The following is a 26230-nucleotide window of genomic DNA, read 5'->3' on the forward strand; positions in this document are numbered from 1 at the left end:
ACCAAACTCCACCAGCTAGGCCTCAGCTCACCGATATGCGCTTGGATCCTGAACTTTCTCACGGAGCGACCGCAGGCAGTGAGACTGGGCCCGCACCTGTCCTCCACCATCACCCTGAGCACCGGCACACCACAGGGTTGTGTACTAAGCCCCATGCTCTACTCCCTCTTCACTCACGACTGTGTCCCTGCATTCGACACCAACACCATCGTGAAGTTTGCAGACGACACAACAGTGATTGGGCTGATCACCAACGGTGATGAAACAAAATACAGAGCGGAGGTGCAGAACCTGGCGGACTGGTGCGCCAATAACAACTTGGCACTAAACACCTCCAAGACCAAGGAGCTGATTATTGACTTCAGGAGGTCCCATTCTGGAGAATACGCCCCATTCTCCATTTATGGGGAAAGTGTGGAGAGAGTGTCCAGCTTTAAGTTTCTGGGCACTCACATTTCAGAAGACCTCACATGGTCCACAAACACCGCCGCGCTGGTCAAGAAGGCACAGCAACGACTGTTCTTCCTGAGGACATTAAAAAAGACTGGTCTGCCCCAACAGCTGCTGACAACGTTCTACCGCTGCACCACAGAGAGCATACTAACGTATGGCATCTCTGTGTGGTATCTCAGCTGCACGGAGGCGGAGAGGAGAGCTCTTCAGCGCGTCGTCAACAGAGCGCAGAGGATCATCGGGACAGAGCTACCAGCCTTGGAGGGCATCTACCACACGCGGTGCCTCAGGAAGGCCCTCAGCATCCATAAGGACTCATCACACCCCTGCCACGGTCTGTTTCAACTACTTCCCTCCGGCAGACGTTACAAGGCCTTCTACGCCCGAACCTCCAGACTCAGGAACAGTTTCATCCCAAGAGCTATAGCGGCTCTGAACCGGCCCTCATGAGTGCCCCCCCACCCACCCCCTTTGGACAGTCTCCCTCAGATGGTCACGTCAATCAATTCAGCTTGTTTATTTATGTATTGTATTTATTTACCTTTCTTGTACATCAGTGGAGCTGCACACTAAATCTCGTTGCACTGACGTGCAATGACAATAAAAGATATATTATTATTATTATTATTATATTATTATGATATGACTCAACGTTTCTGCATCCAGCCGTTTGAAGTCCCCTGTATTGTTATCTAAGTAAAAGCAACACTTTTCTGCATAGTAAGCAAAATAAAAGTCACAGATGAGATGCGTAACCCATTAAATCTGAAGTTAGTAACATTAGTTGGGAAGAATTTTGGTAATTTGATATAGTTATTCTGCATTTAATGGTTTTTCATTATCAAATAATAGCATATGGAGAACAAGTATGCTTTTATCAATAGAAGCTGTGGGATATAACGAGATGTTCTGAAATGAGATGACAGTTTTGAAGTTGCGTTCAGGTGTATATAAATAGAGGATTTTTTCATTGTCAGTTAAATAGTGCATAGTTTACACAGGACCAATCTACATTTAAATTCTGACCTACCTTTTAACTTCCAAAAACTAGTTTGTGGCATTGCCATGATGCTGTACAATCTGTTTCTATGCTTGAAAACTATAATTCAAATGCTATCTGACACACTTTAACCTCTTCCTTTGGTTTCATCATCAGCTCCATTTATATCAACATTCATTCAAATTAGTTTTTAAAAGTCTAATATCCATAAACCTGCTCTCACCAATTGCGTTGGTAAATTTAACAATGGATGCATCAGCATATGCTTTTCACTCAATTTTAAAGGGCTGGGATCAGCAATGCAAATAAATATATAGAAACAATAATAGAATGCCGGTGTCTCAGTTGATAATTAAAAATTGGACTGAGAAAAAGAGCATTTGTTGTGCATTAACTTCATTGATATCTTTGAATAAAATAATATAATAGGAAACAAGAATCTCAGTTAGCAATAGAGCTATACAGTATGGAAATGGGCCCTTCGTTCCAACTTGTCTAACCAAACTAGTCACACATGCCTCCACCTAATCACATCCATCCCATCCAAGTATTATGGCAGCCCCATTTAATATTTAGAGTTCTAAATCCCTCACTATAATCTTTGTTGTTGGTCTGTTAAGCAATTCTCAATCCATGCCACTATATTATCCCCAATTCCAAATCCTCTCACCTTGACTAACTTCTTGTGTGAGACCTCATCAAATGTCTGCTGTAAATCAAAATAAGAGGCTGCAATATATACGGTGGATCAGTTAAGTAAATGTCCAGGAGTATAGCTGTGATAATATATTGAGAGCTGTAGTTTCCTTTTAGTAGTCGGGATTAGTTTCACTGTAAGTGGTCAGTCCTTTGAAATTAAGATGAATTTTCTGGAATTGCAAATCTTTAGATTCTTTTTTGTAGAGAAATTTGAATTTTCAGCCATTTGATAAATTCAAGACAAAGGTATTATTCGAAATATCCGGAAGTTAAAGCAAAGAAGGATATTTTGAAAAGCTGGAGAGACTGAAGATCAGCCGAAATCCTGTTAAATGGCAGAACAAGCTCCTAGGACTAGGTCGCACTCCTACATATCTCCTTTGTTTATTTATCAACAAGTGGGAAATAGTTTTATTGGGCTGTTTGATTCCCTGAGATCTGATCTATTCTCCTGCGATTTAAACTGAAGCAAAAATGCCAAGCTTCAGTTTAGAAAGGCACTTAACTTGACCATTAAATATTAAAATAAGGTTTAAAAAGTGCATTTCACACCCATTAATATTACATAACGTACCTGGACAGATTCCTCAGTGAGAGTATTTAAATATGTTACATCATTTTGTTCTCATTCATCCAGGCAGATCTTTCAAAAATATTTTGTCAGCGAGGATCCTCTTAAGACAAAGCAAATCAGAATTTTTTTTTATGTATAGAAAGATTTATCAACATTTTAATTGATCTCAAGATAACTCAAATCACATTTTTCTGGTTAAATACACTTGATCTGTGGTCTTGTTATTCAGCGGACACTTTGCACACAGTCAAAGCTGACAGAGATGAGATAAATAATTGGATAATCTATTTATTAACATTGGTTTAGAAAGATATGTCCAGGAACGAGAAGAGCATGCCTACTTGTCTTAATAATATATAATGTAATTTTATTTTTATTGATTGAAATGATTGAAAGATACAGTATGGAACCAGGCCCTTCGGCCCACTGATTCCACGCTGACCATTGATCACCCGTTCACACAAGCTCTATGTTAACCCACTTCCACTTGCTACACATTATTAGAAATTTACAGAGGCCTATTAACCCTGCCATCTTTGGGATGTGGGTTAGGGTTAAACTGGAGCACCCGGAAGAAATCCATGTTATCACAGTGTGAACGTGCAAGCTCCACACAGACAGCACCCGAGGTCAGGTTCAAACCTGGGTCACTGGCGCAGTGAGGCAGAGCCAAAGCCTATCATTCATCTGTACATATAGTTGTTCAGTTTCCAATACATAAATGCAACACCCTCCCTGCACTGCACTGCCTGGAGTGTTGGCCATTGTCGTGTTCCTGACTCTGAGATGCTAGTTCTGTGCATGATTTCCAAGCAGTCATGATTCTTTTTTGAGTGAATTAAAATGTTGATGAAAATGGACTGATAGTTAATTAATACATGTCACAACATTATCCTCCATCCATTTGGCAATTGACAATAAGTGGCCTTCAAGGTTGCGTGCTGTTTGAGTTGTGCTGGTTCAACTTCTTTGGGAGAGCAACTAATGGCCCATAATTCTTTGAAAATAGGTGCACTTAGACATGAAGTGCTGAAGTCTTGTAGTTGACTAAGTTACTCCATGTCATTAATTGTTACAATGTGAACTGGTATGGTCAAGACACACAATTATTCAGGGGAACAGTAATTTTATGTAAGAGTTAGATGAGAAGTGTGCGGTCCAAATGCATCCGTTATACTTGACTCGGTGGCGCAGCGGTAGAGTTGCTGCCTTACAGCGAATGCAGCGCCGGAGACCCGGGTTCAATCCCAACTATGGGTGCTGTCTGTATGGACTTTGTACGGTCTCCCCGTGACCTGCGTGGGTTTTCTCCGAGATCTTCGGTTTCCTCCCACATTCCAAAGACGTACAGGTTTGTAGGTTAATTGGCTTGGTAAATGAAAAATTGTCCCTAGTGAGTGTAGGGTAGTGTTAATGTGCATAAATTGCTGGTCGGCACGGACCCGGTAGGCCGAAGGGCCTGTTTCCATGCTGTATCTCTAAACTAAACTAAACTAAAAGACTAGTAAAGTAAGTGTTCTGCACTACATATCAGAGACATTGTTAAATCAGAAATATCTTTCTGCTGCATCCAGAAATTCTCTGCAAGCAATGCATGCTTTAGAGCAGCATTTTTAAAGCAGATTAGCAAGCGTGAATGTGACATTCACCTTTCTTAAAGTTGCATTCTATCTTGAAGCATTTGGTCATGTCTATCTATTAATTGATAAACCATTTTACGCACTGAATTGAAAAATAAAATCACAAATGGAATTCCACTCATTTTGACCATTGACATGTATGTACATTAGGCATGCTATCATTATAATAACCAACATTTTGTGTGGACATGGGAAAACTGCTGACATTTCTTCCATGAATGAGAGAAATTCAGCATTTCTTGCTTGTGCATATGAGGACACGTCTTGGGATTGCCCTTGGATGTTCACGGACATTTTCCCAACTGCGCTCCAATGCCTATGATACATAAATCCACGCAACTGTCATCACTTCTTCAAGGAAATGGCTGCAAGGAGCGTCAAGTTGATTCATTGTTCAGAACCTTTTTGAATTTATATATTTTTTGTATAATTAAAATAATGTTAAGTGTTTCAGGCTTTTTATTTTAAATTTAAATAAGATTTGTTATTTAAATTTTTTATGCTGTCGGCTTGCAAATTCAATGAAAAATATACTGGGCAAAAATTAGACTAACTTGTGCATTTAATGAACTAAATGTGCATAAAAGCGTTTTCCCCTTGTGAAGGTGGACACAAAATGCTGGAGTAACAGAAGGAAAGGGTGACGTTTTGGGTCGAGACCCTTCTTCAGACTGATGTCAAAGGATTGGGCGGGACAGAGATAGAATGTAATCGGAGACAGTAAGACTGGTGGGAGAACTGGGAGGGGGGAGGGGATGGAGAGAAAGGGAAAGCAAGGGCTATTTGAAGTTAGAGTAGTCAATGTTCATACCGCTGTGGTGTCAGCTTACCCAAGCGAAATGTGAGGGGCTGTTCCTCCAATTTGTGCTGGGCCTCACTCTGGCAATGGAGGAGGCCCCGGATAGAAAGGTCAGATTGGGAATGGGAGGGGGAGTTCAAGTGCTGAGTAACCAGGAGATCAGTTAGGTTAATGCGGACTGAGCGGAGGTGTTCAGCGAAACGATTGCCGAGCCTGCGCTTGGTCTCACCGGTGTACAGAAGTTGACACCTGGAACAGCAGATACAATAGATGAGGTTGGAGGAGGTGCAAGTGAACCTCTGCCTCACCTGGAAAGACTGTCGGGGTCCTTGGATGGAGTCGAGGCGGGAGGTAAAGGGACAGGTGTTGCAGCGTCTGCGGTTGCCGGGGAAAGTACCTGGAGAGGGGGTGGTTTGGGTGGGAAGGGACGAGTTCACCAGGGAGTTGCGGAGGGACCAGTCTCTGGAAAGCAGAAAGTGGTGGAGATGGGACGATGTGGCCATTAGTGGGATCCCGTTGGAGGTGGCGAAAATTGCGGAGGAATATATGTTGTATGCGACGGCTGATGGGGTGGAAGATGAGGACGAGGGGACTCTGTCCTTGTTACGACTGGGGGGAGGGGGAGCAAGAGCGGAACTGCAGGATATCGAGGAGACCCTAGTGAGAGCCTCATCTATAATGGAAGAGGGGAACCCTCATTTCATAAAGAATGCGGACATCTCCGAATCCCTGGTATGGGGAAAATCTCATCCTGGGCACAGACGCGGCGCAGGCGGAGGAATTGGGAGTAGGGAATAGAGTCTTCACAGGAAGCAGGTGGGAATTCCCTTTGTGAATCTCATTAGCAAATCCTTCCAGGAGAAATCTTACACATCAAAAAATTGGCCTGGGTTACCTGACTGAGACTAATGCTTGAACACCAGAACAGGTCATGGGTTGTGGCGCATCCACTTCCCCTATCACAGGTTGTATATGACTTATGGCCACCATCATTAATTGAATAAAAAGCGTGAAGTATGTTACATAAGAGTGCAGAAAAGAAAGGGGTCTTGCACTCAGTTTCTACCAGACTCAGATTTTGTTTCTCAGCATTTTGTGAAATTATTCATTTGTTCAAACTTCTCTACTTGCAGATGCTTCACCATGTTTCTTTCTAATGCTCTGATCATTGACCCCTAATCTGTTGGTAGCTCACGGTGACTTGTAGCCACTGACAGGACTGGAGTTAATCAGGCCAGGCAAACAGGAAAGCACCATGTTGCTTCTCCTGTATTTTCCCTCAACTACATGACAATCTTTACTGCTTCACTTCAGTCCTAAATAATATACCCTTTATTTTGACCCTGCTCGACTCTAAACACCCTAATGTCACTATTTGTAGGGCCACACTGAAATCTCTTCATCAAAGTTCATACTTGGTAGATGCTCCACTCAGAACCCAAGTGTTAAACATATTTAGGTGGGGTCATAATTTATATTCTCGGTTAACAGTACTTAAGTGCCTGAGGATACAAAGTGTTGGAGTAACTCAGCAGGTTAGGCAGCATCTCTGGAGAGCATGGAGAGGTGACGTTTCGGATCGGGATGCTTCTTCAGACTGGGTTCCTACCAATGTTCTCCAGAGATGCTGCCTGACCCATGGAATTACTCCAGCACTTTGTGTCCTTTTGTCTAAACCAGCATCTGCAGTTCCTTATTACTACTTTAAGATACCTGACTTTATTTAACATGTTCCACTGGTAATCCAATTAACTTGGAGCTATAAGACTATATTATTAATCTCTAATTTATGGCAACAAGACTAAAATAGTGTAACTTAAGTAAAATTAAACAAATGTTTTAAATGAAACTAAATTCATCACCTTTTCAGTGATGTTCATACTCTTACGACCTAGTGTCATTCAATCTGGAAGTGGACCAAATAGGAGCAATGGTCATCCTTCATACTGGAAGAAAAGTTGCCTGTTTGTATATTTTTAAAAACTCAATTATGTTTTGGGCTTGAGTAGTAATTGACAATGTTGTCTGTATTTTCCAGCAATAATTGCCATTCGCATTTGCTGATGGTAACTTTTATTGCGGCATAATTGGTGCACTGGAATTGGTTTGCAGGTTGAGCAAATGGCTTTGTTGAGTACGTTTTTAAGTACTTCAGCTAAGATGTCAAGGCCACAGCCATTGTTGTGTCTAATGCATGCCATTATTTGCTGAATCTTATGTGACATCAACTATGTCAGATGGATTCTGTGATGCCGCTGATTCTGGGAGAAGTTCATTCAAATTGTTTAATTGTTATGATTGATTAAACGGTTATATGGTTAAACATGGTTGCAAGCATTTCTTTTGGTCAAGCCATTGGTTTTGAAACTGCAGTACTTGAACACAACTTATGATAGCCCTTGACATTTTTGTGCCCTAAAGTGATTGTGCATTTTTCTGTCCTTGTTTTGAAATGCAGGCATGAACATGATAAACGCTATGTTCACGATGAGATCGGCAAAATTCTTGAACGTGAGCGTGATGCTTCAAATGATAGCCTCGTAAAAGCTATGTTGCGGGAGAGAACATTGACTGAGGAGGAGCGGCTGAAATCCAAGCACGCAGTAAGTAGACTGATAGTCTTTGCTTACTGATCTGTTTGCTGGTTTGGGAATTGCAAACTTTGATAAGGAAATCGTTGAGGTATTACTTGAAGTTTAATGTTATTAAAATATGAACCCCATTCCACTGATTCCCTGGAATGCCACTATCAACAAAATGACCTTTTATTGGATTTATTCTATTGGTTGTAATTTGACCTTAATTACTGCTAGATTAGCATTGGCTTGTATATTTTTTCAATTCCTGCTCTGACAAGCAATTTACATGTTGATAAGTGAAACCATAGTGGTGGTGCCATAGCAAATCTGTCGAGTGGGATTGTTTGCTTGTAAGATTGAATGAAAAGGTTTGTAAACCTTTCTCCTGATTGCAGATCTGCAGTTGGTTTCTCCAACTGGGAAAAGATGCATGCTGGGCTTCAATATTTATATACTTTTTTTTTGCAAATAAGATTGCCAATGCCTTTATTGAGTGAAATAAATTAAAATAAGAACAAAGATGCCTTTTCGATCTTTACGAGAATCTGGCTGTGAAAAGAGATGGAAGGTCCCTCATTTAATCTTGAAGAATTTGTTTTTAAATAAGTTTGCCTTTCCCGAACTTTACCATTGCACAAAAGTTGCATTTGGAAAAGCATGATGAGATTTTGATGAATGTCAAGATCCAGGTTCAGACATTCTGTTTTTGAATTTAATTCCCTTCAAGAAATGTGTTGAAGCGAATTCCCTCAGTGATCTCTTTTGGTAAAAGCAATTCCTAGCCTAATCATACTGAGTTGTAGATTCAGATTATATTTCCTTTCTGCACTGATAGCTGAACTCAGCTGGGTGGCAGCAAGAATCCTTTTTGCCGTGCAGAATTCTTTATGGCCCTGAATAATGAAGAGCAAATTTTACAAAGAGAAGCAATGCACCAACCTGTGCTTCCAAGCTACTTTTTACAAACAGAAATATTTAGTATGTCTATTTAGTGTGTCTGTCTGTAGGGTTAACTTATTGCAGTGGTTTTATTATTGCAATTTATATTTATCCCCCTAAATTAAACTAGGGAGAATTCAACAATGTCCCTGATCATCTAATGATCACTGCAGTAGGGTGTCATTGACAATAGTAGGTAGGATATACAGAAAGCCCACGGTGAGTTTAGTCTATGATTATCCCATTATTAAATAGTTTGCACTGTAACTCTTGATATATATATGTTTTTGGACATCAGGTTCCAAGATGAGTCATGCAACTGAATAACCTATCAATGTGACTATTGAGAAATGCTCTCAGTTACCTCTGGCATTCACAGCATTACATTCTAGCAAAAATTGCTATCTTTGGAATTGGTAAAAGTGAGACAGATTTTCTTTAGGGATATATTTATAGAATACTTTTAAATCAAGGAAATGGTAATGAAACTGTGCTGAAGTAGTTATGCACCAGTTACTCTACCTCCAATTGGTATATTATAGTCATCCTGTTTCATTAAAATGTATTATATTAAGTTAAACTGAACCATATATTGTTCTAACTTGACATTAAAGCAATATAACTAAGCATTGGCAGAATTCATCATAGAATTCACAGGCATCACTTTTGTTTAATTGCCCTTCAAATGTATTTTATGAAAACTATTTCAGAGAATATGTTCACCAATTTATCCTTCAAGAACTACTTCTCGTTTTAGTGGTCCACCGCTAAGTGTATTGTATCTGATATACCCGACTATTTAGGCCATATAACAAAATGCGTTGTCCCTTGAATATTTCCCAGCTCCCCATAACTGTTCATGGCAATACGGGACAGAAGTTTAGGGGTAACATGAGGGGGAACTTCTTTACTCAGAGAGTGGTAGCGGTGTGGAATGAGCTTCCAGTGGAAGTGGTGGCGGCAGGTTCGTTGGTATCATTTAAGAATAAATTGGATAGGCATATGGATGAGAAAGGAATGGAGGGTTATGGTATGAGTGCAGGCAGGTGGGACTAAGGGAAAAAAATTGTTCGGCACGGACTTGTAGGGCCGAGATGGCCTGTTTCCGTGCTGTAATTGTTATATGTTATATATGTTAATACCATGGATAACTGGATGAAATAATCCATTATTATGTTTCAGCAATGAGTTGATCTATTGGCATTATGAAAAGGTGTATATAAAGTGCCATGAGGTTGCTTCGTCAGAAATAAAATTCGGAAATTTGTGATGGGGGCACTTTTTCAGGGATTATGGGGAGTTATGGGGTTTCAGGGGTCATGGGGAGAAGGCAAGAGAATGGGGTTAGGAGGGAGTGATAGATCAGCCATGATTGAATGGTGGAGTAAAATTGATGGGCCGAATGGCCTAATTCTGTTCCTGTCACTTATGACCTTTTTCAATATATTTACTGACTTTTGGTGTCTAGTATTTGGGGAATGGAATTGACTGAAATAAAACTTGAGAATAGAAAGTTATTAATATTGGGCTTTGTGGTAGAGGCTTCCAATTTAGCCACTAACCAGTTGAGTGCTCTTTTTATGGACATTATTAGTGGTTGATGCCGCTACCAATAACTCCTTTTGTGTCTTTCCTGAACTCTACTCCCCTTTGCAATTAAAAATACATTTAATCATGTATAAATATTATTTTGTAAAGAGTACTCCTGCTCTAATTGAGAAACGCTTTGTAAGATCTATGTGCCAGTACATGAAAATAAGTAAGCCTGAAAATACCAAGATAGAAGACCATGTAAATCAAAAGGCATTTGACACCAAGCTTACACTAAATTTACAGTAAAACTCCATTAATCCAGGAGGGGGAGAAATAGATGCGAATCCGGGTGCAGTACAGGTAAGAAAGAGGGATTGGAGAAGAAGAGGGGTTTGTCGTTACCTAAAATTGAAGTATTGGATAATTGGAGTTTTTTTGTTGACTTCAAGGTTTCAGAATTTGCTTTGGCTGATTAGGATTTTTTTTAAATACTACAATTTGTGTCATCAGCACTACTTTGATGGGAAGTTTCATCATTTGACTTTTTATTGAAGACGCCCCAGTTGTTGGCAAGTAGACTTGGAAAGTCATTGAAGGAATGAAGGGAAAAAAACGTTATTTTTTTAACCAATTTAGGCAAAATAATATGAACCATTTTCAAGCAGTATTGTCACAAGCAATCGCATATTGACATATTGAATCCTAATAAACGGTGGGTGAAGTGGAGCATGTAAAAATCCATTGTTCAGCAATGTGAAGAATACCATCTAATATTATTTTAGTGTAATGATCCTGCGGTTTCAAGTGGACCAGCTGCTTCAGAGACTAGTCAAAATGAGCTGTCATTAAAGCCATTCCAAGTTGGAAAACAGCTTTATTGCATTGTGAATGTTCCTTCTCAGATGAGCTATATGCAGATGAAGTGCTGTCAACTCATTATGCAACTGAATTATTACTGCATGTACATATTGCCAGTGGAATGCTTTAAAACTTTCAATTCTTGTCGGTGTATCCTCGGTTTCAAGCAGGGAGTGGTAGGAAAAGCGCTTTGGTGTTGAACTTCCTCAGTTTTGTTGTGATCTGCCACTGTGATTTGGTAGATGATTAGTGGAAACCTATTTGGTTTTAAGTTGTGATGGGAAGATAATTCCAGACTGATACAAGCAATGGAGAACTTCAGGATTTATCTGGAATATTAATCGTAGAGCTATGAAAATGAAGGGACAATTTATCAGAGGTGTTCAAAATTACATTAAAAAGATAAAGGAAAAGAAACTGTACATGGATAGTAAGATCACTTACTAAAGAGCACATCTCGATATAACTAAAAGTCTTTGTCTTGTTTGTGTGTGTGTCAATCTGGTTAATTCCTATTTTCTTCCAAACGCTAGGCCACAGCTTTCCCATTTTCACACACCCTACTCGCATTTTCCCCGTGGAGGCGATAAACCTCTTCCCGTCGCATTTCCTCCTATATTTCCCAAGTTATTGATCCTTGAAATTTAAAAAATTCACCCAGTGACACTAACAAACTTCTACAGATGTACCATAGAAAGCATACTGCCAGGTGACATCATAGCTTATTTCAGGAACGGCAGTGCCCATGAAATTGCAGAGAGTTGTAGATGTTCATCACACAAACCAGATTTCAAACCATTGGTTCCATCTACACTTCACTCTGCCTCTGAAAAACATTCAACACTGTAAAGACTTGTCCCACCCCGGTCATTCCTTCTTCTGCCTGCTCCCATCCGTCAGAAATACAAAAGCTTGAAAGTGCACACTGCGTTTTGCTGGTTGATGACCGTAATGGCCGCCTCGCCAACAGTCTGTCTCGTCCCTTCTCTGTTTATATTTTAAGTCTGTCTCAAATGCATGTTTCAATGTTTCGTTGCATGTTTTATGTGGGGGGTGGGGGATTGGGGAAAACTTTTTCCAGTCACTTACCTCAACGTATATGAGATTTTTCTCCGTCTCGCATCTCCGTCTCCCCTGCGGCCTAACAACGTGGAGTTGGCGGCCTTTCCTGGAGACTGGCCTGGCGCTTCAAGCTGCGGGCGCGGCGCGGACTTTAACACCGGGAGCTGCGATCCTTTGCAGAGGATCGTCGAGAGCTCCAACCGCGGGACCGTGAAGCCCGCGTTCTCCAGGAAGAAGAGGCTGATTCGGGAGCTCCATGCCGCGGAGCGTTCCATTCAGTCCCGACATCGGAGTTTCCATCATCCCGACGAGAAGACTGCGGTCTGTCGGCAGCGGCAAACGGCGAAGCCCCGACCACGGGTGAACAAAGGAGGAAGATGATTGAACTTTATTACCTTCCATCACAGAGGAATGTGGATTCCGTTGTGGTGGATGTTTATGTTAAATTTTATTTTATGTGACTGTGTGTCTTGTTGCTTTTTACTTAGTATAGCTGTATGGTAACTCAAATTTCACTGTACCTTAATTGGTACATGTGACAATTAAATTGAATCTCGAATCTTGATGTGCTGATCTGGATCGAGGTGAGAGTGGAATGGGCCCAACTGCCATGGGTTACAGTATCATTATTTACCACCACATCCATAAACACTTGGTGTTGCATATTTATTGCACTCCAATTACCCCCAATCTCTGGTGGACCAACTTTGCTTTATTGTGAATATGTAGAATATGTCAAGACAGACATCGTTTGCACCTGAAATTGATTTACCTACCGAGTGAAGCTGCAAGACAAAATGTTTACTAAATAATTAAAGCAGCATGTTTCAGATACAGCTAAGTGATCCCAAAATGAATGGTTCAGATCAAAGCTTCAGCCCTGCCACATCCAATTATGAGTAACAGTGCAGAATTAAACAGTTCATGGGAGGCAGGCCCAACACAAGAGTGTACAAGACAAGACCAAATTAATCATTTGTAGATGCAAAGATACATTTCGGTCTGCTCTTGACCACCTACCATCAGAGAAGGAAACTTTTAGCAAATTTATTGTCAGGGAATGGCTGAATAAGCTGAATGCAGCAAATAATGTTGGTCCCAAAAGTATGCAAATGTTGCAGAGAAACATCTGTTTCATATTTAGAGACACAAGAGACTGCGGATGCTGGAATCTAGAGCAACAAACAATCTGCTGGAGAAGTTAATCTAACTGATTGTTTATTGTTTCATATTTTGCCTGTTCTTATGGTTTAATAAGCCATTCAAGTACAGCTACAGCTTGTTGTGTCAGACAAATCCAGTGCAATTGATTACTTTTTTGGTGTTAATGATCTAAGAAAAGATGGAAAGTGATATATTTAGAATAATCTGGGACCAGACATAACCTACTTACCTACAGTTCAACCTACCTGGATTTTCAAAAATCCTTGCTGAGGCACTTCAGGATTTGGTCTGAGGACCTGTATCTGGGATCTTTCAGTTATAAAGTGCTTGACCTCAATAATATATAATGGTTTTCAGCTGTGGCAGCGGAAGTCAAAACCAAGTGGGCAATTTCATAGCAGTGCAGAACTCTGTGACTCCCGAAGCATCACCTGTTCCTTTTCTCCAGAGATGTTGTCGGACCCGCTGAGTTACTCCAACTTTCTGTGTCTATCTTCTGCGACTGGACAATCGTGTTTATCATGTACAATGTAGCATTGTATATTTTTGCATCTTAATGATGAATGTATTTGGTCACGCTTTGATAACAACACCATTAATAGATTTTGCAGTAAAACATATTTAAGTGCTCAAGAACAGTTGCAATTAACTTCAACTTGTTATTTAGTTTGATGATTGGATATCAACAATTTATTTCTGAGATTTGTTTTTGTCTTAAAAAATCCAAAATATTTGGGGGGGGGGGGGGCCGGGACATAGAAGAAATTTAAAGAGGAGGTAGATACATTTTATGAAAGTTCATGGGAATTTAGGCGTCTGTGAAACTGGCACAGAAAAGGTGTTGAGGCCTGAGGCAGATCAGCATGATATTGAATGACGGACATGTTTGAAGGGCACAATGGCCTACACCCGTTGCTATTGTGTTCTTGAGACGTGCCAAAAAAAGTTTCAGTTCACCTTTGGATCACTTAATCTTTAGGATAGAAATATTTTGTGCATTGGAGAATAGTTCTAACAACTTTTAATTAAAACTCTGGAATTTATTTTAACAAAAGTATAATTAATGTGAACAGCATTTAAAAAGACACTTGGACAGGTATGCGATAGGATAGATTTTGAGGGATATGGGCCAAACGCAGGCAGATGTAACAAGCTTAGATGGGCCATCTTGGTCAGCTTGGATGAATGGGGCCCAATGGCATGTTTCTGTGCTGTATGACTATAATCAGCTGAAGATTTGGAGGAAGTTTGCAACTCGAGGATTTCACATTGTTTTGAACGGTTGTTACTCTTTGGTAAGTAGAAAGACTAAGAACCCTACTTATCCAAAATGAATAATCATTGCTTTTCCATTCCTCCACTTAACTACTGACTTATGTTTGGATCTCCTTAATTAACGAACACAAAGGACTTTACAGTTTACAGTTTTTAAACTTCCCTCGATGGTACTTTTGAAATTTACCAACAGTTGTGTTGATTTTTTTGTTCATGTGGCCTTTACATAACCAAAGGGATAAATTACCTGGATAAATCAGCTGGAGTCCTTGCTCTGCAATATAGACTATTAATCTCAATGGAGATGCAACATTTTTCCGTATCGTATTTCCATCCGCACTACGGCCTAATATTGAAGAATTGACGGCCTTTGCTGGAGACCGATTTCGAGAGCTCTCCCGCGGAAGCCTGCGGACTTACCATCGTGCAGCCAGGGATCGACTTCTGGGCTCCAACCGCGGGTGCCTGCAGACTTTAACATCACGGAGCTCGCGGTCTATGGTTAGAGACCGACGTCGGGAACTCCAAGCCGCAAGAACTTCGACTGCCCCAACGCGGGAGCTTCAACCGCTCCGACACGGGAACTTCGACCGCCCCGACGCGGGAGTTTCGTTCGCTTCAACGCAGAGGCTTCGACCACCGGCTGTGGGGGCTTTGATCGCCCCGACTGCAGATGGTTCGACTGCCCCAACCGCGTGAGAATAAAAGCTGAAGAAGATTGGACTTTATTGGCTTCCATCACAGTGAGGAACGCGGGGAATCCGCTGTGGTGGATGTTTATGTCAACTTTTATGTAGTTGTGTGGCTTGTTGCTTTTTTTTTGATATGGCTGTATTGTAATTCGAATTTCACTGTACCTTAATTGGTATATGTGACAATAAAATGACCTTGAAACCTTGAACCTTGGCTGTTCTTCTCATAATTGTTGCTGTCCCATTTCAGCAGTGTTGTGTCGTAAAATCGTTGAGGAGCCCATGTTCTAGAATCTAGAGCATTTCAGCAAAAAAAAAGTTGGGATTCCGGCATGACAGCTTGGTAATTTAAGTAATAAAATATGATGTGTGTATAACAAAGTGTTTGATGCTAACCATGAAGTGACCAAATTGCTGTGAAAGTCATCCAGTTTGGTGATCCCATTTCAAATAAAGAAATTTGCCATCCAGTCCCACCTGCATGTGATGAAAGACTGACCAATGTGGTTGATTTTTAATGACCTCAGTCCAAAGTCAATTAGGACCTGACAATAAACATGCCATAGTCAATGATGGCCATGCACAAAGTAAAATGTGAATGGAACCAACATGTTCCAATTATCTATCAGCAGTGCTTCTATGTTCCTATGCCAGGAATGTTGATTTTTCATGGAGAATGTGTTTGATGGTGTCATGTGTCTTTGCTCAGCAAGTTCTCTGCCACAAATTATCAAGATCGGGACCTCTGATTTTATTTTCGTCTTCCCCCTTTCTTTACCCTATGGGCATTGAAATTCAAAATGAACAAACAGGGCAGCTCAATGGCATAGCTGTTAGAGCTGCTGCCTCACGGCACCAGAGTCCTGAATTCGATCCTGATCTCAGTGCTCTCTGTGTGGAGTTTGCATATCTCCCTGTGACCACGTGTGACTCCTCTCGGTGCTGCAGTTTCTTCCTATATCCCAAAGTCATGCGGGTTTGTAGGTTAATTGTCCTCTGTAAAATTGCCCCTAGTCAATAGGGAGTGGATGAAAAAGAGGGATAGCAAAGAACTAGTGTGAACAGATGATCAATGGTCGACTCGGTGGGCCGAAGTGCCTGTTTCCATGCTGTATTTCTAAAATTAAAACTAATGTAGGATAGTCATTTTCTGCCTTGTCTGCTTTCATCATGAGAGGGCACACTGATCATTTTGTAAATTTACAGGCAAAATTTATATTTGCATATGTCTCAGTGAATAGGAAAATTGAAGCTTCTGTGTTGCATTTGCATTATCTTGGATTTAATTGTTGAACGTCACCTCCAGTTATTTGTCTCCATATAGATAAAAAGAAGCAATGAAGTGCTTATTAACTCAATAATCTCCAAGTTTGGAGATGGCACAATGCTGGGTGGCAGTGTGAGCTGTGAGGAGGATGCTATGAGGCTGCAGGGTGATTTGGATAGGTTGGGTGAGTGGGCAGATGCATGGCAGATGCAGTATAATGTGGATAAATGTGAGGTTATCCACTAAGGTGGCAAGAACAAGAAGGTAGATTATTATCTGAATGGTGTCAGATTAGGAAAAGGGGAGGTGCAACAAGCCCTGGGTGTCCTTGTACATCAGCCATTGAAAGTAAGCATGCAGGTACAGCAGGCAGTGAAGAAAGCAAATGGCATGTTGACCTTCATAGTGAGAGGATTTGCAGTTGTACAGGGAGAAAGGACATTCTTGCTATTGAGGGAGTGCAGCATAGGTTCACCAGGTTAATTCTCGGTATGGTGAGTGGCATATGATGAAAGAATGGATCGACTGGGCTTATATTCACTGGAATTTAGCAGGATGAGAGGGAATATTATAGAAACATATAAAATTCTTAAGGGATTGGACAGGCTCGATGAAGGAAAAATGTTCCCAATGTTGGGAGGGGTCGAGAACCAGGAGTCACAGTTTAAGAATAAGGGGTAGGCCATTTAGCACTGAGATGAGGAAAAACATTTTCACCCAGAGAGTTGTGAATCTGTGGAATTCTCTGTCACAGAAGGCAGTAGAGGCCAATTCACTGGATATATTCAAGACAGAGTTAGATATAGCTCTTAGCACTAACGAAATTGAGGGATAAGGGAAGAAAGCAGGAATGGGCTACTGATTCTGGATGATCAGCCATGATCATATTGAATGGTGGTGCTGGCTCGAAGGGCCGAATGGCCTACTCCTGGACCTATTTTCTATGTGGCCGGAAACACTAAGTTGGGTGCTGTCAAATGCGAATTTGAAAGATGGTGGATCCATAGGATTGGTCAAACAAAATGTAATTCTCTTAAATCCTCCTCATAAAAATAAAATGTTGTTGAACCCACTAGATGAATCTCTTGTTATCAGAATTCCTACTATGAATTGTGATATGTGAATCCTACTGGGAGCATAAGAGGAGTAGGCTAAGGCCTGTACCAGGTGGCTAAATAAGGAAAAGGGAAGAGGCTGTCAGCCACTGTGTGAAACTGCTCCATTATCAAATTTACAATCAACCTGTGGAATTAAGGAAATTTGAAATGTGCTCATGATTCACTTGTTTTTTTTTAACTTAAAATGGAAGTAGTAGTCCACTGACTTACCACCTCTTCAGACTTTTTGGAATACCTGTCATCCATTTTCATACACAAGTCATTCTAGGATTCATCAGTTTATTTGTACAATGTAATTTGCTTTACTTGAGGGACCCAAGATATTGAAAAAGGCGAGACCTGTTGATACCCCACGGCTATTAGAAAGTAGTACTTTTGAATAACATGCTTCTTTGAAATTTGAGTCAGACCACTCTTTCCTTCCTTATTACTGTTGGGCTTTCAGAGCTCATACTTGTTTCAGTTACACAGCATAGTCCAGATGAATGAAGAGCTGTCAAATCCTGTCCCTGTAAATGACACTATGCCAATTCACATGTTGGATTAAACATGTTTGGGTTGACAGAAATCTTTACACAAAAAATATTAGGCCCCTTTGGTGGTTATAAAGTCTGTGGTAGGGGACTATAGGGTTATTTGGTAGTTGTCAGTCATTCATGGATATCTAGGGAAAATATTGATTATATTTTGATAAAAACTCTGAGCACATTACATGTAGACGAGCTAAACCTATATAACAAAAAAAGTATGGTTGCCGAAATGCTTAACCTGTTTATCACCAAATGTAGCTTGCAGGATCACAGTGTTTTACGACACACCATCTCCAGAGCACTGTAACTATGACAGCTGATTAAATGAGAGACTCTGTTGCTTTTGTAGAAATAAATGGAGTTTCAACAAAACGTAACTTTTTTTGTGAGTTTCTATTTTAATTAAAAAAAACTCAGGTACAGAGACCTTTCAAAATCCGATGAAAAGCCATCTATCTGAAACACGCTGGATGTTTCCAGCAATCCTTTTCAGTTTTTCTGATTTCTAGCAGCTGCTTTTGGATTGCTGTGAATTGAAGAGCTGACATTAAGTTGTTCAGTAAACCAAATAGTCTATTTGAAGTCCCTCTTAATGCAGCAGCTCCTTCAACTGAAATTTTATGTATTGTACCAGAGTGAACAACAGTTGCATCAAATTTCTCACTTTTCAAAAATACCTGATCAAAGTTCCTCCAGCAATTCTGTGTACCTTTGATCAATATGTACCTCAGTTATGAAATATAATTTGATCGTCATAATTTGTACCAGTGACACTGCAATTTACTGATAAACAAAATTGATTGTTTTTGTTCTAATCACTGAAATCATATTCATACAGTGTGGAAACAGGCCCTTCGGCCCAACTTGCCCCATTTACTCTAGTCCCACCTGCTGGCGCTTGGCCCATATCTATCTTTGCCTATCCTATCCATGACCAAATGCCTCCTCAACTACCTCCCCTGGCAGCTTGTTCCATATACCCACCACCCTTTGTGTAAAGAAAGGTCACCCCTCAGGTTCCTATTAAATCTTCACCCCCCTCTCCTTAAACTTATGTCCTCTGGTTATCGATTTCCCTACTATGGGCAAAGGACCCTGTGCATTTACCTGATGTAATCCTCTCATAATTTTGTACACTTCCATAAGATCACCCCTCATCCAGCTGCACGCCAAGGAATAAAGTCCAGGCCAGCTCAACCTCTCATTATAGCTCAGATCCATGAGAACTGGCAACATCCTCGTAGATCTTTCCTGCACCTTCCAGCTTGACAATATCTTTCCTATAACATGATGACCAAAATTGAGCACAATACTTTAAATGTGGCATCACCAATGTCTTATACAACAGTAACATAACCACCTAACTTCTATAGTTAATACTCTGACTGATGAAGGCCGGTGTGCCGAAAGCCTTTATGCCCACCCTAACTAGCAGTGATGGCACTTCAAGGAACTATGTCGCTGCAATCCTAGATCCCTCTCCTCTACAACACTCCCAAGAGCCCTACCATTCACTTTGTAGGTTCTGCCCTTGTTAAACTTGCCAAAATGCAACAGCTCATATTTCCCATCAACCATTCCTCAGTCCACCTGCCCAACCAATCAAGATCCCACTGAAATTTTTGACAACCAACTTCACTATCTACAACACCACCCACTTTAGTGACATCTGCAAACTTGCTAATCATACCATGTATGTTCCCATCCAAATTATTGATACACATGACAAAGAGCAATGAGCCCAGCACCAAATCCTAAGGCACACCACTAATTACAAGCATTGTAATCCTGGAGACACCCACGCTTAAAGCATTGGCATCAACTGGACCTGATCCTAGTCAGAAGTGCCACCATCAAGAATGTTCTCCACAGTGCGGACTGCGAAACAGACTACTCCTTGGTGTGTTGCAAGGTCAAGCTGCAACCAAAGAGGTTTTACTGTACCAAGAAGCAGGGGAACCCCCGCATCGATGTCAGCAAGATGCCCTGTCCAGACCTCGTGCAACAGTTTGCAGATGCTTTTGAGAGAGAACTTGGCACCTCGTGTCCTGGAGACTCTGCAACAGAGAAGTGGGAAATTCTGCAGGACACCATGCACCGCACAGACTTGGCTAGCTTTGGGAAGAAGACCTCGAAGACACACGACTGGTTTGAGGACAAGTCGACCGAGATGACTCCCGTCATCGAAGCCAAGCGCGCCGCCCCAGCCGAGTACAAGCAGTCAGCTAACAAGAAGAACCTGAAGATCCTCAGGGCTGCCAGGAGCAAGGTTCAGCAGATTGGCAGGCGTTGCGCCAATGACTACTGGACACAGCTTAGCGAGGACAACCAGACGGCCGCCATAACAGGGAACATCAGGGGAATGTACGAAGGCATTAAGAAGGCACTAGGACCAGTCCAGAACAAGACAGTCCCTCTCAATTCCTCCACAGGGGTAGTAATGACAGACGAATACTAGCAGATGGAGAGATGGGTGGAACACTACTCCAACCTCTACTCGAGAGAGAACACTGTGCCCCCCTCAGCCCTTGATGACTTAGAGTGCCTGCCTACCATGGATGAGTTAGACGCAGAGCAGATGGTAGAAGAGCTCAGCAAGGCCATTGACAGCCTGGCCTCAGGCAAGGCCCCAGGCAGCGACAGGATTCCCCCTGACCTGATCAAGCATTGCAAGACTACCTTACTGCTTCCTTTGTATGAAGTCCCCCACCAGTGCTGGCAAGAAGGAGCTGTACCGCAGGACATGAGGGATGCCACGATCATTACCCTCTACAAGAACAAGGGCGAGAGAAGCGACTGCAACAACTCCAGAGGCATCTCCGTCCTCAACATCGTCGGCAAGGTCTTTGCTCAGGTCATCTTGATCTGCCTGCAGAAGCTGGCAGAACGTGTCTACCCAGAGTCACGGTGCGGTTTCCGAGTTGGAAGGTCAACTGTGGACATGCTCTTCTCCATTTGCCAGCTCCATGAGAAGTGCAGAGAACAGCGGATGCCGCTGTATGTTGCTTTCATTGACCTCACCAAGGCGTTTGACCTCGTCAACAGAGATGGCCTATTGAAGGCCCTGCCAAAGATCGGCTGCCCACCAAAACTGCAGGGCATGATAGAATCCTTCCATATCAACACGAAGGGGACAGTGCAGTTCAATGGCAGCTTCTCGGAGCCCTTCGACATCCGCAGTGGCGTCAAACAAGGCTGAGTCCTCGCTCCCACACTCTTTGGGATTTTCTTCGCTCTGCTCCTGAAACATGCCTTCGGCACCGCAACTGGGGGGATCTACCTGCGTACTAGATCAGATGGGAGGCTCTTCAACCTAACCCGTCTCAGAGCAAAGACAAAAGTACGTGAAGCTCTCATCAGGGACATATTGTTTGCTGATGACGCAGCAGTTATGTCCCACACCCAGCAGGAACTACAGTCACTGATGGACTGCTTCTATCGGGCTTGCAAGGACTTCGGGCTGACCATCAGCCTGAAGAAGATGAAAGTCCTGCGGCTGGATACAGAGGCGCCGCCTGTCATCGCCATCGACGACTACGAACTTGATGCCGTACATCCGTTCATGTACCTCGGCTCCACCATCACCGACAACCTCTCGTTGGACACAGAGATTGATAAGAAGATCGGGAAGGCAGCTACAACTCTCGCTCGCCTCACAACTTGAGTGTGGACCAACCCAAAGCTGACGGTGAAGACAAAGATAGCAGTCTACAACGCCAGTGTCAAGAGCATGCTGCTGTATGACAGTGAGACATGGACTATATATGGCAGGCAGGAGAGAATACTTAACACCTTCCACCTTAGAAGCATCCACCGTATCCTGGTCATATTCTGGCAAGACAGAGTGTCCAACGCCGAGATCCTGTCTCGCGCTGGCCTTCCCAGTATGTACACTCTACTCAGGCAGCGCAGACTGCGGTGGCTGGGCCATGTCCATGGCATGGAGGATGGCCGTATTCTAAAAGACATCCTCTATGGAGAGCTGTCTTCTGGGAAGAGAACCATTGGAATAGAAGAATAGAATTTCCTTTGATATCATCCAAACAATAGTTTGAACGAAATTGCGAACCTTGCAGTCCTGACAGAAAAAAACAACAAAACACCCAATGAACACAGTTTAACACAAACATCCATCATAGTGAATCTCCCGGCACTTCCTCACTGTGATGGAAGGCAAAAGGTCTTATCTCTTCCTTGCTTGTTCTCCCGCTGCGTCGAGGCGATCGAGGTTCTCGATGTTGAAGCCCCCGCCGGGTGATGGTAAATCCCGCGGCCAATTCCAAGCTCCGCGAACGGGCCGATTCAAACTCCGCAACCCGGGGCGGACGAAGCTGCCACCCTCCAGTCCTAGCGGACAAAGCTGTTGTTGCGGGAGCTCCCGAGAATCGCTCACCAACCTGGGAGCTGCGAGCTCCCGATGTTACCGTTCGCAGGGCCTGGGGCCAAAGCCTCCGAATCTCCGAAGTCGGGTCGCAGCCACAGCGCCTACCACAGCCTCCAAAGTCAGCCAGCTCCGCGATGGGAAGTCCACAGGCTCTGCCACTGAAGGTCGATTCTAGTTGGAGGCCGCCAGCTACACGATATTAGGCCTCAGCGCTGACGGAGACTGAGGTACGACAAGGAAAAGGTCGCATCCCCGTTGAAGGAAGAGGTTTAAAAAAAGTTTCCCCCACCCTCCACACATATATAACTAAAAATAAACTTAAACGTGCATCTAACAAGACAAAAGAAAACAAGAAAATGAAAAGACAGACGGACTGCAGGCGAGCTGCAGCTGCTTGGCAACGCCGCCACTTCCGGAAATGGCCGCCCCCAGCTACGTTACAAAGATGTCTGCAAGAGAGATATGAAGGCGCTCGACATCGATGAGGACCTGGGAGAGCATTGCAGCTGACCGCACGACGTGGAGACGCTCTCTGAACCAACATTTCAAGACAGGGGAAGAGAAACTGATGAACGCAGCGGCAAACAAGCGGACACGCAGAAAGGTGCGCAGCAACTTCAACAAACCAGAGACCACATACAAATGTGACCTTTGTGACAGAGACTGTCACTCCCGCATTGGGCTCTTCAGCCACAAGCGACGCTGCTCTAGCCAAGGTTTGGAGCAAGCATCCAACAACTAGGATGCATCACCCATGGTCAGTCATGAGCGAGGGGGGCCTACATTACAGTCTGAAAAACAACATTACACCATCACTTTCTTCTGTCTATCCAATAAGATGCACTTGGAGAAAAATATGACAGTGAAAGGTTCCTACTGATGTTATTGTTTATATGGGAACAAAAATGAAGCTTCAGTCAAGGTCCTGGATCCTATTCCTCCTCCACAACCATCAACTGTTGCTGTCACATTTTTCCTTAATGCAGGCTCAATCAAAAGCATTTTCCTATTGTGGCACAAGAAACCACATATGCTGGGAAACCTGAGCAAAATACAAACTGTTGGAGGAACTCGTAGGTCAGGCATCATCTAGGTCAGACCATGCAAGAAAAATGTTCCCAATGTTGGGCGAGTCCAGAACCAGGGGCCACAGTCTTAGAACAAAGGGGAAGCCATTTTGAGACTGATCAAAACTTTTTCACCCAGAGAGTTGTGAATTTGTGGAATTTCCTGCCACAGAGGGCAGTGGAGGCCACGTCACTGGATGGATTTAAGAGAGAGTTAGATAGAGCTCTAGGGACTAGTGGAACCAAGGGATTTGGGGAGAAGGCAGGCACGGGTTATTGATTGGGGACGATCAGCCATGATCACAATGTATGGCTATGCTGGCTCGAAGGGCCGAATGGCCTCCTCCTGCAACTATTTTCTATGTTCCCATGTTTCGGGTCGGGTCCCTTCTTTAAAGTGATCAGTCTAAAGGAGAACCCGGACCTAAAACATCATCTGTCCATTCTGTCCACTCAAATGAGTTCTTTCAGCAGTTTGTTTTTTTGCAGCAGTTTCCTATAGTGCTCATTTCAAACAAATTGTTCCTATAGGAATTTAGATTATATAATGTCACTTCACTGTTCTTCCTTTCCTGTCAACTTTGAAATTACAGTAGGCTGCACAATTTCTGAATATTTAACATATTGAAGTTGTTTCTTGCACTATATTCATGGAGGTGTTTATCATATGATATAAGCTGGTAAAATAAAATAGATTAACTGTAGCTTGTTTTTATTCTTGGATTGATGTCAGAGAAATACAAGGAAAACTTTCATTTGGGTTGTGCCTTCTGTGAAATAAGAGCACTAAATGTTTGCGAATTGTTGTAACTGCTGCAAGAAGTGTTAGTCATACTGATTTATAAAGCAGCAGTGAGACACATGAGCACATGGTGCTATATAAGCAAAGTCTTAAACTAATCCATTTAATGCCTGTAGCAACAATTCATGGTTGAAGTTCAACTTTGTCTCAACTATAGGAAAGGAATAGTGGAGGGATGAAGTTAGATACATATCTATTCTTTGCTTTGATGTGCAATAAGGTTCTGGTATCTGAAATAATTCTTTGTCATATTTTATATGATACATGCCCAGTAACTTTTAGTCAGGTCATTGATGTCCATACCAAGATAGTTTCCTGGAAATCTGAGTCACCATTGTCTTTGAATTTTGTTTTTATTAATCAACCCATTGGGAAACAGCATTTGTTTGTATTGATCCAATTCCATTCTTGCCAGTGTCGTGGTGGCCATGGCAACAGAGCAAATGCCTTTTCTGACTTTCATTCATTCTTAAACAAGACGGCTTCAGACAGACACAATTTTTACCTGTTTCAGGGAACCTGTCAAGTTGAAATTGCCTTTGTCTGAAACAATCAACAACAGGTTTGTCAGTTCTTCGTCAGTGACAACCAGACTGATGCCCGATATTAAATGTCCCCCAGCATTTTAACGTTTGCTGCTTCTTCATTAAATCTTCGCGCACACTCTCCAGCCCTCCTCCCATGCAATTCCTACAGTATGAAAAGGGAGGATGCCATTCCTGGAGGTAAATGGGCCTAATTTTTCCTTTGTAATGTATGGAGATTTTGTATAAATTCTTTTCTTATTCCACTTTATTCCATTCAATTTTCTAGATGAGCAGGAAATCATATTAAAAGATAGCTTTATGCTTATGTGTAGTTTCTTTAGAATATTTACTGATGGTTTCCCTTCCAACTGGACAGTATAGATGTGATGTTAACAGATATGTACGAACATAGAATCAACAGAATCTGGTGGAAAGACATTTCAAATACAGCAGAAGCTCAGTTACTGGTTACGCAACCAAAAAGTGGTTTAAATACTCTGTGGATGAGGTAGCAACTACAGTGAGAGAAATAGAAGATGGATCAAAACTTATTATCAACAGTGAGTCTCTTGTGTTCATCTATGGCCCAGGTGAGGTGGACATCCTTGTTTGGACTGTGATGTAGTCTAAAATAGCGGGTGCCTGGATCTGTACGTTTTGCATGAGGTCTTGTACTGTTTCTGACCAAATAAAAGTGCTGGTTATGACAAAATTGTGCTCCAAGTATGTCGACAGGAGAGTATTCGTTTGCATTAACTTTCTTGACATTCACACCTTGCCAATGGCCATCTGTTTTTCTGCCCAGACAATGAATTTACACTGGAGGATCTGTTTTTCTGCCTCTGGAATAATGACTAGAGTTTTTCATTGTTGTTGGACAAGATCTGTAGCTTCTGGAGTTACAGTATTTATGCTGATGACTGTAACATGTTGATTCCACATTAGAATGAGTCCAGGAGTGGACTCCACAGGGGAGTTATTAAAATAATTCCCCTGTGGGAGTACCAATTCCACAGGGAAGTTACTAAACCATCACATTGATAGATTCCTGTTGACGATGCCCAAATCAGGTAGAAGCCACCATTTTAGCCCGTGAGAGGAAATTGCCCCCACCATCTTAACTTGGCCATCCCCTGCAAGTTCTTTCATAGAAACATAGAAAATAGGTGCAGGGGTAGGGCATTCGACCCTTCGAGCCAGCACCACCATTCAATATGATCTTAGCTGATCATCCAAAATCAGTACCCCGTTCCTGCTTTCTCCCCATA

General features: G+C 42.2%; 1 protein-coding gene across 1 annotated transcript in view; it reads left to right on the top strand.

Annotated features, from left to right (window-relative positions):
• Positions 1–26230, top strand: part of chchd3 (coiled-coil-helix-coiled-coil-helix domain containing 3) — a 224566-nt gene that overhangs the window by 69756 nt on the left and 128580 nt on the right. The window contains exon 4 of the mRNA XM_033040094.1: positions 7624–7768. Coding sequence (XP_032895985.1) covers positions 7624–7768 — 145 coding nt within the window. The remainder of the gene's footprint in view (positions 1–7623; positions 7769–26230) is intronic.

Source organism: Amblyraja radiata, chromosome 21 (assembly GCF_010909765.2).
Source record: "Amblyraja radiata isolate CabotCenter1 chromosome 21, sAmbRad1.1.pri, whole genome shotgun sequence".
NCBI classification, from domain to species: domain Eukaryota; kingdom Metazoa; phylum Chordata; class Chondrichthyes; order Rajiformes; family Rajidae; genus Amblyraja; species Amblyraja radiata.